This window comes from Dryobates pubescens, chromosome 25, assembly GCF_014839835.1.
Source record: "Dryobates pubescens isolate bDryPub1 chromosome 25, bDryPub1.pri, whole genome shotgun sequence".
Classification (NCBI taxonomy): Eukaryota; Metazoa; Chordata; class Aves; order Piciformes; family Picidae; genus Dryobates; species Dryobates pubescens.
In genome coordinates, this window is record NC_071636.1 from 15,679,989 (window position 1) to 15,694,955 (window position 14,967).

Genomic DNA, 14,967 nt, shown 5'->3' on the forward strand with positions numbered 1-14,967 from the left:
GAATTGTGTTACAAGCATGCCTGAGATAACTTTAGGAGCTAGTCCTCGAAGACAGCTCTGTGAAATTGTCTTTTGGAGAGGATAAAAGGGTTGTTGAGGGAGGGAGAAACACAATGTCATGGATGGTAGAATTCTATAGATGCTGTTTCAGTGCTGGCTGGTTCAGCACATCCTTGTGATTGCAAACAAGCCTTGTAAACCAGAGATCCCCAGTCCCACTCCTGTTGACTGGAGTGTAACAGCTTAATAGAGATGTGGGAAACACCATCAGTTTGAAAATGTTCTCAGACAAAGTATCTGGGAACTGCTGCAGGATACATTTGAATCTTCAAAAAATCCAATTTCCCCAATTTTAGGAGGCTTGAGTGCAGTTTAGAAAAAACATAGCTGTCCCTTTAGACTTGCATCTTGGGCTACAGTTTGTTTCCTGTAGTGGCAAATAAGGACTGAAGTTCCTACTGACACACTGAAAAAAAATCAATCACAAGATGGAAATCTTTGGTGGTTTTTTTTTTCAGACTGAAATGCAGCATGTTTCTCTTCCTGTTTCTTGAAGACCAGTGCTTCATGTAGTAAATCTGTGACAAAAGGCTATGCTTTCACTGGGAAGTCACAGCTGTCAGGGCAGGGAGTTTCAAATCACCCCCAGAAGTTAGTAAAATCTTAGAATGAGAGTGCCAGGTTTTGCTTAGAGCTGCCTGTTGTTGCTAGCAAAGTATTAGGTAACAGTGCTGCTGCTGGAATTAAAATAGAAGGCTTGAGGGAAACAGAAATAAAATGCTTGTTTGATTTTTTTTTTTCCTTCCAATTTTGAGTAGTTGAGGGAATAATTCAGTTTTCAGCTACTGGAATTTCTGCAGTTGTGTACCACAGAGCTGTGCCTCTGGCTGCAGGAGGCCAGAGCACCTCTTACGATTCAATGATGAGCACATCATGCAATGCAAACCAGCAGGAGTGCCTCAGCTGCAGCTGCCTGCACTTCTCACAGCTTCTTGTTCTTAAAAACTGTCCCCAGCTGTTAGCCATCCTGTTCTTCTGTACTTTTGCTCTTTTATCACCTTCTCCTGTGCTTTACATTTAAAGTTGCTCACCTAACAGGGAGTGCAAACATCAGAATGGATGGAAAGGTGGTGGACACATGTCAGCTGAAGAGATGCCATGTTGTGGTCCACTTCTGTATCTGAAGACCCCAAGATGCAAGCAATTGCAGACCAAGAGAGGGTCTTACAGCTTTAAGAGTACTTTAGCAATTAATTTCCTATTTGTCATTCCTCTGCCAGATGTCTGAGCTGAAATCCACAGTTGTGATGGTGCTGTTGACAGATTCCCATTGTTTGGTCAGCAAGTGAGGTCAAAAGCACTTTTTTAATCAGAAAATTGTCCAGTACTGTTAACAAAGGGATCCAGGATACAGTTAAATTATCTAAGACATTCATGTGTGGTAGCAAGTTGCAAAATGATCCTCATCTGGAAGTTCCTGAAGCAGCAAAATGAAAGCTTGTGGCAGTCAGTGGATCTTCTGAGAAGCATGACTTGCTGGGAAGACAAAGGTTATGGCTTAGGGTGCTCGTGCTCAAGGAACAGCAATGATGTCTTCATCCAGATCTCAGGCATAAGACACAGAACAGCACTTCTCAGTTAACCTTCATGTTGCAGAAAGTGAGTTTTGTTTCTGGTTTTCAGTCTGCAGTGCCCCAAGCTGAATTGCTGTGGTGTTGCTGGCAAGCCACCTGAACAGAGCTGCAGTAATAGGATCAGAAAGAATTGGGTGGGTGAGTCACTAGGATAAACCCCATGTGTGTGGTGGATCTAATCTAATGCAGGAGGTTTCAAGGGAACAAAGGAGAGCCTTGCTCCACTTCTCTTATTCATGTGAGCAGCATTTGTCCAAACCCAAAAGAAACCAAGAGCCCCTTGAGGGTTTACCTCAGGATACTCAGAGGAATGTCTGGGAGATGTCTAAGAGGGTAAAGTCTGCATCCAGAATGAAATGCAGGCTGTGCAGTGGAGTTCCAGCTTTTCTTACTGTAGATGAATATTTCCTCCTACCATTTGTGCTGGGTCAGGAGTTTTAGCTTCAAGCCCTCCTGAACATCTCCCCCACACACATTCTGACTGTTTCTCAGCCCTTGAACTTGATGTGCTTTCTGACTGTCTGCCAAAGGGGCAAGTGTAATCCTTTAAACCCTTATGAGCTGGGAACTGGAGCATGCAAGTGCATCTGCTAGTTCTGGGTCTTTAAAGAGGTGAGTTTAGCTTGAGACAGGTTGGTTGCTCTGGGTTCTTGCAAGACAGCCACCTGTTCTTGTGCAGGAGCTTCTCTGTGGTTCAGGTGGTGCAGCTGCTCTGCAGGCAGGTAACAGCTAAATACTATTGTCCTACCATGTTGCCAGACATGGTGTCTCAGCTTATGTAAAGCCAGATTTAACCCAGGTTCTGCCTGCTCAGGTATCTGCTTTTGAACTGGAACAAGGAGCAGGGACTGAAGCTGGTGTCTCTTGTCTCCAGGCTTGTAGAAATAGAAAGCAACTGAAGCAGCATCCTTATGGTTGGCTTTAGGATTTGGCCTTTATGAATGTTAGGACACAGCAAAACACCCAAAGGCTGTGCTTGGAGCTCAGAAGCACCTGCAGCTGCAGCAATGGCAGGGTGGAAGCAGGGCTTTGGACAGACCTTCCCACCAGAGGCTGTCTGCATGTGCATGTACAAGTGTTGGAGGAGAGCTGTTCTTAGCAGAAAGGCAGCACTCGGTGCATTCCTGCATGCGCTTCCTGCTGGTGCTTCGCCTGCTCTTGCTCCCACTCCTGATCTTGCCCTGGGACCTTTAATGTCACAGGAAGGTTGTACAAGCAACTGGTTGTACAAGCTGGAGCACACAGGATATTTTAGGCTCTCTGTCTGGCTGATTCTGGTTGTAGCCCCTTTTTGTTTTATTTAGAGCAATTGAAATGTGGCAATTCTGTGGCAGCCCGCAGTTCTCCTGGCCCCACAGCTCTTGGGATGGGTGACTGTCTTCACTAAGCAGGGCAAGAAGGATCACCTTGATGTGTTGCACCTGCAAGTGATGCTCTAATCCTTGCTTTCATGTTTCTTCCCTTGTTTCATGGGAATATTCCCTGCAGGGTTTCCCTCAAGCATTCCTGCAGTGGAACTGATCCATGGCTGAAGCCGAACTTTCAAGACACTAATGTGCCAGCAGCTTTCTCATTGCTTTGGCCACAGTGTAACCCTACTCATGGCTCCCTGTGGGAGACTGAGCCCAGCTGCTTTGAAGCACTGCCCTAGCAATCTACCAACTTGAACTGTAAGGACCCAAGGATAAACAACTGTGCAGTTTGTGGCCAGATGGGAGGTGCTGGCTAGATGTTGCCTTTGGAAGCCCAGCAGAAACTTGGAACCAAGAAGCAAATGTTTCTCAGTTTGCCCTTTCTTTACAGTCCAGTGGCTGTCAGTATATATTTTACAGGAGGAGGATGTTCTGGTGGTCACTTCTCCATTTTTGTATTGGGTTAGTGATAATTTGTGGCAAAGGGAAGAACCAAATCTTTAAACAGTTGGAGATGATTCAGAAGTCGTCTTGGATCGGCAGCTGTGTCGCTAAGTGAAAGTAATTCCCTAATTTATGCTTACTTTGGAGGTAGGGATGCTGATAGGTAACCATGTAATTATTGCTGACACTTGAAATGAGAGGAGAGGGGCTGAAACTGTTTCTGGGCAGTAGATCTAGGAGTTAGTTTCCAGTTTTCTTTGCTGTTAGCAAACCCTGAAATGATGAGTTGCCTGACGCTGGCAGAATGATGGTGTGAAGGTCTTGCTGAACTGAGCTAGTTCAGAGGAGAATGGAACACTGCACTGAGAGGAGAATTATCTTGTTTGGCTGAATCCTGGATCAAGTCCTGCAGGATTGTCAGCCTCCTCCCAGATTTTTACAGCTTGAAGAGGAAATTATGGAGCTAGAATGCATGAATGGGGAACAGGGAGGTGTGGATGAAGGGGAAAGTGCCCCAAACAAGATGCAGAGCAGAGAGATCTTTAGGAGACTTTTAGTGCTCTCTGTTGCCTCTCTGCATTTTGGATCACTTTTACATGATGATCCACAGGCTGTGCACAAGGGCTGTATGTCTTAGCCTGAACCTTCCTCATCTTTTGCCTGAGCCCAGCAGCTGCTTTACTTTCATACCAATTTGGGAGCCCTTGCATAATAGAAGCAAAGGAATGGCCCAGGTTGATACTGGAAGGGCCTTTCTCTTGGTTTTGTTTTATACAACAAAGTGCTCATCTTCTGTCTTTGGCACCCCAGGCCTGCCCTGCTGCTGTAGAGCTGTAGGTTCAGGCTGTGTGGCAGCAGCAAAAACTGTGGCAGAAGGATGGAGCACTCTATTGATTCTGTATATGAAAATGCAGAAATGGCTCAGAGCAGAGCTTGGTACATAGGGGAATGCCATTAACTCCTATGGACTCGTTGCACTGCATCCCTTCAGCCCCTTTGTGCAGAGCTTCCTCTAGTCACCTGTGCTGTATGTAAGATGCATCTGCTTACTTTCAAGGCCCTGCTGAAACTCTTTCAAGGAAGACCTTGTTCAGCAGACAAGCTAGCTTTGGTCATCGCTCCTAACACAATTTAGAGGAAGGAAATAATGTTGTTTTAAAAGTGAAAGCTGATAGCTAAATCTGAAGGAAAAGGATCAAAATGAGAGTTTGGCAAGAGTTCACATTCATCAGAGAATTGAAACGTTTGTTGTTGCACTTGCATCATGTTCTGCAGATGGGTATGCCTGCGGGTCAGGCACTGGTGCCAAGTCTCACCCTCAGACCCTATATGATTTGGTGCCCCCTCTGTAACTAGAAGGTGATGGTGCAGAATGGTAATGAGCCTGAACAGGAGTTTGAAACGTGTCTGTAAGTTTGCTTTATTTCCTGCAGGTCTCTTAACATGGACTTTGAGAATCAAGACAAAGAGAAAGACAACAGCAGCGCAGCTGGGTCCTTCAATGGCAACAGCACCAATAACAGTAAGGGTTAGCTGTGCTTCTTCTCTTACCTTGGTCACTTCACTGTGCTGCATCTTCAGCTTCACCTGTCCCCATGGTTTAGCTGCATGGAACTGTCTTGTCTAGGCACTTGCTGTCTTGCTGTGCACTCCTGCTGATGCCTACTTTGTGCCCGTGGAAGCTAAATGTAAAACATTGTGTGTATGGAAACTAAATGTAAAACTTTTTGCCCATGGAAGCTAAAGGTAAAACTTCAAGAGGACATTTCCATGGTGCATAAAAATGGCAGAGGTGGTCAGGTTTTACTGGAAGTGAAAGCAGCTTTGCTTGTGAAAATCAGCAGAGAGCTGTGAGAAGGGGAAGCCTCTGCTGCCGGCCTGGAGTTGCTTGCTCTGACGTACGAGCCGGTCCGTGAGGCACCAGAGATCTGCTCTCCATAGCTCATCCACAGGGCTGATTCAACTTTATCAATAGAGATATCAAAGTGTGGAACTCACATGGCTTGGGGCAACTCCTTTATAATAGACAGCCAAATCTGTGTCCACACAATCTGTTCAGAGTGGAGATTAATGTGCCAGCTCACACACAGCGCCTGTCCCCTCTGTGGTCTGTAAACAGGCTGCAGGCAGCTTGGCCGTTTGAGATGCATGGGTTTGCAGGTAAAAATAAGATGGAAACAGAGTGCAACACATGCACAACGTGCTGCAAAATCCCACCTGAGGTTCACTTGCAGCAGCTGATGTGGCCATATCCTGAGAAGAGGCTCTGGAATTGTTTCCCTAAGTTTAGAAGAGAGGAGTGAGAAATGAGCAGCCCTGTGCACAGCCCCCCTGAACGCTAAGGTTGCTGTGTTTAGAGTCAGCAGTGGAGCTCAAGATTCCCAAGCACGTCCGTGCTGCTGCATGTGGCTGGGGCTTTTTCCCCCTGCCTTTAAATACTGACCCTTGGAACTTAATGTCAGTTGTCAAACCACTGCTTCTGTTGTCAACACAAAGGTAACAACACAGAGCTCAACACAGAGCAAAGATGTTGCTGTGCTTGGTGATTCAGCAATGAGCAGTTGAGGCTTCTGGCATCTGGGATGTAAGAGAAGCCAGGCTGGGGCTGGGGAGTGAGCATATTAAGGGGATTAGCTGTCAAAATGATCAGGACTGAAAGGAAGAACTTTGACATTTAACATTACAGGCACTGACTTCCATGTGCCAGAGTGGCCTGTAAGATGGAATTTCTGGGGGGCTGTTTTGTTTATTTTCCCTTGGGAGGCTGAAGGACATATGAATAAATGCTCTTGAAGCAGGAGGAACTAGATCTAAGTCACAGACAGAAGAGAGGAATTTCTGTCTTTACCTCCTTGTCACTGGGCCATGTTGTCCTTTACCCTCTGTGCCAGACCCCGGGTGCAGAAATCCCAGGGACAGCAGTTCTGCCCTTCATTGTTAAAACTGATTGTGCTGCTTATGCTTAATCAGTTATGGGTAAGAGATCTGGCAGCTGAGCTAAGTATTAGAATTTGCAGGGCTAGGTGGGCTGTTCAGAGCCTGATCTTCTCAGTTTTGTTAGTCATTCTAAGGACTGGTGGTACAATGCAACTTCTAATGGCCTGTCCCATTATGGATGCCCCTGGTAGTCACACAGCAGAGCTGAGGTGGGGCAAGAACAAAATCCTTCAGTGTCTCTGCACTGTTTGAAATAGCTTCCAACTCCAAAATATGAGATGGAGCTTTGGTTTGTAGCATAAAAGGTGATTGTGGTGCAGGCTGCACTTAGGGGCTAGTTTCATAAACAGGTAAATGACTTGGGTGGTTTAGAGAAACTGCCCTTTGTTGTTAGCACTGATGTTATCTGAGGACTGCAATCAATGATACAATTTAAGTGCACGGTGGCCTTCACCCAGGTGGAATTTGAAGCTGTGGCACCCTTTGCATGAGCTGGGTTAGCCTGACACTGTCTGCAGCTTGCTCTTGGTCAGGCTCCTTGCCTCATGCTGAGAGGTTAATAACACAAAACCTTCACCCGCTCTGTTCAAGACGTTTATGTTGCTCAGTGTAAAATGAAGCAAATAGATCTTTGCTGCGTGATTCCTGGTGCCTAAGTAATGTTAATTGTTGTAACTCATTACTCATTGTAGTGATGGCACAGGACAAAATCCAGACCTTTCCTGTCAGCTTGCAGCTCTTGGGCTGTGGCTGCACAGCTGCAGCACGGCTGGCCTGGTCTTGCACAGCTGCTGTGCTTGCTTGTGGCAGTGCACAAGGATCTCTGAGGAAATGTCTGTTGCACCAGCACTGAAGTGGAGTGGAGTGTCTTGGGAGTCCTCAGCTGTGTGGTGAGGACAGGCTGTTGGTGCTTATGTGGTAAGAAGCAGCCCAAGCTAAAGATCTCTTCCTTTTCTCCTGCAGGTATTCAAACCATCGATTCTACCCAGGCGCTGTTCCTGCCCATCGGAGCCTCTGTGTCTCTCCTGGTCATGTTCTTCTTCTTTGACTCAGTTCAAGTTGTCTTTACAATATGTACAGCAGGTGACCACCTTTCCTTCTTTCTGAGAACTGGAATGAAACAGAAAGCATTGCCACAGTTAAGGATTGGTGATCAGAATTGTTATCACAGGCTCACAGGATCTTAGGGTTGGAAGGGACCTCTGGAGATCATCAAGTCCAAGCCCCTGCCAGAGCAGGACCATAGAATCCAGCAGAGGTCACAGGAATGGTTCCAGACAGGGCTGGAAAGTCTCCAGAGAAGGAGGCTTCACAGCCTCTCTGAGCAGCCTGTTGCAGGGCTCTGTGACCCTCACAGTGAAGAAGTTCTTCCTCCTGTTGAGGTGGAACCTCCTGTGCTGGAGTTTCCATTCATTGCCCCTTGTCCTATCACAGGGTGATCAGAGCCTGGCCCCTCCCTCTTGACCCCCAGCCCTCAGATATTTATAATCTTTGATTAAATCCCCTCTCAGTCTTCTGAGACTAAAAAGCCCCAGGTCATATACATGTCACAGTGTATTTTGAAAGCCCTTCTCAGGCCTCACAGTTGTATTTCCTGTCTCTGGAGCTATTCATAAAGTACCAGGTATGATTCCAGAGGTGTTTTCCACTGGGAGGTTTTACTAAACCTCCTGCACTAGAAATTGCCAGAGTTGGGCAAGATGCTGGCTGCATTACTGCAGGTGCAGTTCACTTGGTTATGAATTGGTGCTCAGTACTGTACATTCAGGTCCTGATGGTCCCAGCCATAGGTGTCATTTCAGGGCTTCACTTTGGCTTTTACACCATTTTTCTTGTCTCAAAGCTGTTTCTGGTCATTCTTTCATGCTGCTTGAATTTAGAACAAAAATGAGACTCTTGTTGGCAGGTAACTTACAAGTCCTCTGGTTCTGTTTAGAATTATTTACACTCTGTCATTGTAAGTAAATAGCAGGCCTTTGATTTTGGGAACATTTTGGCCTTTTGGTCTTTCTGCAGTTCTTCGGGAGCCCAGCTGCTCTTCAGGGTAGCAAGCTTCTTCCTGCTGCTCCAAATATACAGCAGCTTTAACAGCTGTGCTCCTCAGTCTGTCACGATTTTTAAACCCCTAAATACCTCTCATCCTCTCCTGTTTCATGTGTGTGCAACACAGGCTTTTCCCTCATGATTTAACTCCTGAGCTATGTGTCTTCTCCAGCCTCTTCCACGGGGCTGATGTTGATGGGGGAAATCTAAATCCAGAGATTTTGACCTGAGCCTTGAGACTCCTCTTGCTAATTCTGAGTTCTGTAGAGCTGTGTTGAATGCTGGTTTTCTAGTTTTGCCCTCTGGCACACACATTCTTTCCTGCTGAAAAGAAGTGACTGCTTCACACAACTCTTGCTGTATGCTGGATGTTAGGGGAGTGCTGTACACACACGGAGAAGATACTACAAGGGAGCACTTCTGACAAAAGCCAGCTTATAATTTGCCAGCTTTGTTGGCCCACTGATTCCAGCATGATGTTGACATTTGTAACTCTATTTGTCCCATTTTGGCTGTGCAGTTAGGTGATAATCTGTCAGCTGGGGCTTGTTGCAAGTTTAAGAGGATGGAGTCTGTTGGGGTCAGTGCACTTGAGTATCTTTATTGTTGGCCCTGGGTTTATGATACCGCTGTGCCTTGCCTCAGTGAGTGTCACTCAGCGCAGGGGACTCTGGCCTCAGAACCTCTGAAATGCAAGCCTGCCTTAGAGATGATACAGGAGGATGTGGACCCTGCTGGGCTAGGACTTTGGGAGCTGTGAGACTTGGTCCCTCTGCCCCCTGAAGCTCTAGCAGTGCTATTTTATATCCTCTTTTTGTAGATTTTGGAGGCTGATGCAAGGGCTGATGCAAGGCTGATGTCAGTTATAGCTGATACCCGTTTCTTAAATCACTCTGAAATCTCCCTCTCCCAAAGACTGCCTTGCAGGGGAGAGTCAGGAGCAAGGGTGCAGCACATGGCCAAAGGCCAGGACCAGCTGCTAAGCAGAAGGCAGAGATGAAGAGTTGGCACGTTGCAGACAGGAGTTAAGCTGACAGAACTGAGATGAGGGAAGAGAAAAAAGGTGTCTGGAAGCCCGGACAGTCACTGTATGACTGACTGCTTCTGAATTCTGGCACTGTCTGTGCGAGCCCAGCTTTGCGGTGCTAGCTGTCAGGGATGACAGGACAGGAGGTGCATGATTCCCTGCTGAGAAGTGCTGGGGGGAGGAAGGGGGAAGGAGAGATTGCAAGGGCAAGGAGGTTTGGTTTGGGGTGAGGAAGGGCCAGTCTGCTGAGGGTGGGGGTGGGTAGGCAGACAGGGGTAGGGCAAGCAGGCAGGAGGCCTGCAGGACTCAGTGCAGCAGGAACACAGCCTTTGCTGTGCAGTGTTCCTTGCCAGGCACCTCTGAAAAGCTGCCTATTTGGCATGGAGTTGCCACACTTCATTCTTTCCCTACCCATTCTGCTTTTTTTCCCTCCTCTCCTAAACACTGCTGGAGCAGTTGCCATGGTGCTGTTGCACAGGGACACTTGGTAACATTTTATTTTGAAATGGACTGATGTCTTTAAAAAAAAAAAAAAGAATCTTCCTCCCACAAGAGTGGGCAGAATTGAGGGGTGGAAAGTTGAGGTTTGACCAAGTCTATGTCTTCCTTTGAGAAGAGGAAAAATCTTCCCTTTCAGATCCAGTAACAACCACCCCGGTTTTGTGAGGACTGAGCAGAACACAGCACGGACTCTTCCATTTTAATTTGAGTCTGTTCTTGCTGCAGCAGGTTTGGATGTGTGCTGCTGACACCAGGGTGTCCCCACACCCTCACTCCTCAGCCTTTGGAACAGGCCTTGGTACAAATTTGGCGCTGTTATGTTGGAAAAAAAAGAAGGAGGGAAAATGCTTAGAATCTCCCAGCAGCTACTAAATGTTTTTACAACTGTGTGGGTGGGATGAGTATGCTTCTGAAAAAGAAAATGCTTCTGGAAATAGGCTGCTGGGATATTTGTGTGGTTTGCTCATCCTGTGTTCAAAAACTTTAAAGCACCTTGTATTTAAAAACCATAACTTGCCAGCTGCTGGCTGCAGCTTACCTGAGGCTGCGCTGTGTTGGGTAACGAGTGAAGAGTTTGAGAGGGACAAGGGCAAACCCCCACCCCGAGTTTCACAGTATCACAGTATAACTAAGGTTGGAAGAGACCCCAAGGATCATCAAGTCCAACCTGTCCCAACAGACCTCACAACTAGACCATGGCACCAAGTGCCACGTCCAATCTCCCCTTGAACACCTCCAGGGACGGCAACTCCACCACCTCCCTGGGCAGCCCATTCCAATGACGAATGACTTGCTCAGTGAAGAACTTTTTCCTCACTTTGAGTCTAAACCTCCCCTGGCACAGCTTGAGACTGTGTCCCCTTGTTCTGGTGCTGGTTGCCTGGGAGAAGAGACCAACCCCTTCCTGTCTACAACCACCTTTCAGGTAGTTGTAGAGGGCAATGAGGTCACCTCTGCTCCTTCTCTTCTCCAGGCTAAACAATCCCAGCTCCCTCAGCCGCTCCTCATAGGGCTTGTGCTCAAGGCCTCTCACCAGCCTTGTTGCCCTTAGTTTGCAAGTGGGAAAGCCTGCATTGTGCTGTCTGTGACACGTGGAGAAGGATGGTCAGAGTCACAGCCACTTTGCAATGAGTCCTTTCATTTGGTGTGACTCAGTATTTGGAAGCTTGAAGAGCTGGGGGTCTGTAAGGTGTGGGGTTGGGGCATTGCATTCCTTTGAGAGCTGTTCCTGTGCCTGAAGCTGGAAAGCCTCCCGACAAGGGAAGTCCTGCAGAAAACCTTGGGGCCTGCAGCTGCTCTTGCTTTAATGGTGCTGCAGTCTGTGGTAATAGGACATTGTTGCAGGAGGGTTTTCAAGTTGGAAAAGCTTGTTTGTGTACTGCAGAAATCGGGCCTGAATGTGCTGATGTTGCCTTTTCTTCTTTTTTTCTAGTCCTTGCAACAATAGCTTTTGCTTTCCTGCTGCTCCCGATGTGCCAGTACTTAACACGGCCTTGCTCACCTCAAAACAAGTAAGGACTTGAGAACCCCTTTGCTCCTCCCCTTGTGTGTTGCAATTATTTCTTTTAATGAGAATCCTTTACTGGAGTCTTTGGTTACCAGCATTAACCTCGGGGGCTCAGGGCTGGTGTTGGTGCATGGGTTTTGTGCCAACACCAAGCGTCCAGGTTGGGAGCAGGAAGCACAAGGACTGCAAGTCATGCAGCTCGCTGGCCAGGACTTCATTTCCCAGCAGTGCTTCCTAATGGGGTGGGATTTACTTAATTTTGTTGTTGCTGATGTTTCACAGTTTGGGAGTTGTGCTGGATTTCAGTGTTTGTTGATGTTTGCCTCGGGATTTTGATGCTGTCTGTTTCAGAGGCTGGGGTTACACTGGGGAGAACTGCAGTTGATAATGACCTGTTTGGAAACTGATCATTTTCTTTACTTTGTGACTGGAGCTGCTGTTCAGAAAGCACTCTGAGAGGGGGCTGGGAGCTAGCAGAGGTGGTGACAGACTGAAGAGAGGTGCCAGCATCCACAGCGTTTTTCCCACCTCTGTAGTTCAGGCTACATTCTTTGAATGAGGAAAGCTTTTATTTCCTTGCTGTTTTGGTGCCTATTTGCGGCAAAGGAACTTCCCTTCGGTTGTTCTTGGCACCTCTCATTGGCACTTGAGCCTTGTTCCAAGAGCATCCCTTTTCTGTTCTGTAAATGGAAACACCAAGTCTGCTGCCTAATGTTTGTGTGTTGCTCCTAGGATTTCCTTCGGCTGCTGTGGGCGTTTCACTGCTGCTGAGCTGCTCTCATTTTCTCTCTCTGTGATGCTTGTCCTCATCTGGGTCCTAACTGGCCACTGGCTCCTTATGGATGGTGAGTATGGGAATGAAGGGATTGTGTTCCTGGTTTGTGCCTGTTCTGACACATCCAGCCCCGGGGGAGGGTTGGTGACGTCCGCTGATCTTGCTGGGTTTGAGATGCTGTGTGGCAGACTCCCTGAATGCCAGCGCTGTGGGCAACGTGTCAGGGTGGTGCCTGGGACACGTTTTTCAGGTTTGTGAAAGCTTCCAAGGAAGTGCCAGAAGACTGAGGAGAGATGTTCTGCACCTGTGTGGCACAGGGTGAATCGCCAGTGTTAGTTAAAGACATCTGCAGACAGTGGTTGTTATGAATCATAACTTGATCTTAGCAGCCTCATTAGTGTTTGCTGTGCATCTTGTTGTGTTTTTTTGGTTCAGATGATCAAATAATTTGTTGCAAGACAGTTCACAGTAGCTGGTTGTCTTTGATCTCTTTGATGCTTGCCAGTTAGGATGGTGAGATGGGTGAAGCTGGCAGGCATCCAGCTGGCTTGAAGGTGTGATTTATTCATTTTTTTTCTGTGCTAGTTGAACTGAATTCTCACAGCTCAGCGTCCCAGAAAGAAGCTTTCCTCCTCTCTCCTCCCTTCCAAATCTCTTGTGCCTGCTCTGGTGCTTGTTTAATCACATGCTGAAGTGATTCAGCTCACTTAGAATGGCAGTGTCCTGTGTTTCTGCCAGGCTGTTTGCTGCTGCACTGAGCTGAATTGGATCATTGTGCAGCCAGGTATGTGCCAAACTTAGCAAAAGGTACCTGGCAGCATAGTGGGATTCGAGAGGACAGAGCGAAGAGGGTAGCAAAGGGATGAAGAGGTAGCCAAGAGCAGGACCCCTCCTTCTCAGCAGTGTCGAGGCAGCTAAATTGGCTTAGAACATCTCGTGAAGTGGCACCCTGAGGTTGTGATTGCTTGAGGAAAAAAGGCTGGGACAACATAACCTGCCCTTAAAAGTGCTTGTTGCAACAGGAGGCACGCATGCCATCAGCTTTCCTGCGCCTCCCAAATGGGATGGCAGCAGCAGGGAAGGCCCTGGACACCTCTGGTGGCTCCTTGCTTATTTCCTGCGTCTGTTGGTGTCACCTTTCATTCGTGCTTTCTGCTGCATTGAAAGTTCCACCTGTTGCTACTTAAAGCACTCAGGTACTGCATGAAAAAATGCAGGTGCAGTTTGGTGTGTGTTCAGAGCAGCCCACCCCATGGGTGATTCTTCATCTGCACAAAGCTCAGTGCTGAGTGTCAGCTGTGGATTTTTGGCAACATTTGGCAAGAGCTCTGCTCTGAGGTATTGGCAGAAGCATTGCCCTTGAAAAATTTGTGAGCTTCTCAGTCTGGAAGAGTAGGCTTGAGGTGATCCATCTACAGAGTCCTGGCCTGCTGCTCAGGGGGGTCTCAGGGGGTTGTTTCCTGTGCTGGTGGTTTATGATTTACTAAATTTTCTTGCCAGTGTCTAGTTTTGCAGTATTTGATGTAGTTTGTGTTAAGGGAGTTTGTTCTGTACAGGTACAGTCTCCTGTCCTTTGTTCAGATCCAATTAAATCAGCATTTGTCTGTGACACTGAACAGGGAACAGCCTTCACTGGCCTTTGTCATGGAAGGACTCTGCAGGTTTAGTCCTTGTTCTAAACCTCTGCAAGTGGGATCACATCATCTGCCTTTGCTTCTCTGTAACTGCATGCTTGAGACCCCACAGAGTGTTGTCTGGAGGGTGGCGTGGGCGTAGGTGCAGAGTGTTGCCAGTGGAGCTCTTGCTGGTCTGTAAGGCTGCACTGGGACTTGGCTGCTCCCTGCTGGCACGGGAGGAGCTTGTTTGGCTGGGGGCAGAAAATGAAATGGATGTTGAGAAGGTGCTGGAGGGAGGAGTGGGGCAGTGCACCTCGGTTCTTGTGTGTGGTTTGTAATTGTGCAGCTGACTGTGAGAGCGTATTTCTGCTTCAGAGATGGGGAAAGACATCACAGGATCACAGATGTTAGGGGTTGGAAGGCACATCCAGAGATCATTGAGTGCAATGTCCCTGCCAGAGCAGATTCAGTCTGTCGAGGCTAGAGGTGTGGCAGTGCTGCCAGAACAGTTCTCACTGCTCAGATGCTACAGTTCCCCCATCTGCACGGGAGCTGGTTGAGCTGTTTCTAAAGCCAGGGACATTTTACAGGGCAGAGTGATCATATCCTGCTTCTGGGGTCTTGATCTGGGTCCTGAAATACTTATTTCTCAAGAAATAAGTATTCTCAGTGATGATTACTGTCCCCTCCAAGCCTGGTTAAAGCTTCTCTAAACATTGGGCATAGCTGGATGTGTGCAGTGGGAGTGCTGTGGGTGTGCAGTGTCTGTATAGCTCCAGAGTGACAGGAACGGCCACAGGTACCCTGGGGACTGCTGTGGCAGTCGGGCAGAGGCTGTTTCATGACACATGTTCTGATTCCCTCTCTGTAAAAGACTCTTGGAGAGCTGTGCAGGAATGTGATTAGGTCAGAACTTCAGTACCTGTTTCTTTAGAAGGTCATCTGGTGGCCTGTGGGGAAGCTTGATCTTTGCCAGCTTGCATAACGCTTTGTAAAGCAGACACCGCACCACCAGCACCTCGGTGGTTCCATCTGCTCCAGACGCAGCAGTGCAGTAAAGCTGCAAAGCAG

General features: G+C 47.7%; 1 protein-coding gene across 2 annotated transcripts in view; it reads left to right on the forward strand.

Moving 5' to 3' along the window:
* Positions 1 to 14,967, forward strand: part of SPPL3 (signal peptide peptidase like 3) — a 59,838-nt gene that overhangs the window by 36,819 nt on the left and 8,052 nt on the right. Inside the window, exons 3-6 of one of the 2 annotated variants that reach the window (XM_054173229.1) lie at positions 4,924 to 5,018; positions 7,391 to 7,510; positions 11,431 to 11,509; positions 12,238 to 12,350. In XM_054173229.1, the coding sequence (XP_054029204.1) occupies positions 4,924 to 5,018; positions 7,391 to 7,510; positions 11,431 to 11,509; positions 12,238 to 12,350 (407 nt within the window). The remainder of the gene's footprint in view (positions 1 to 4,923; positions 5,019 to 7,390; positions 7,511 to 11,430; positions 11,510 to 12,237; positions 12,351 to 14,967) is intronic. The other variant, XM_054173231.1, reaches the window with a different exon arrangement.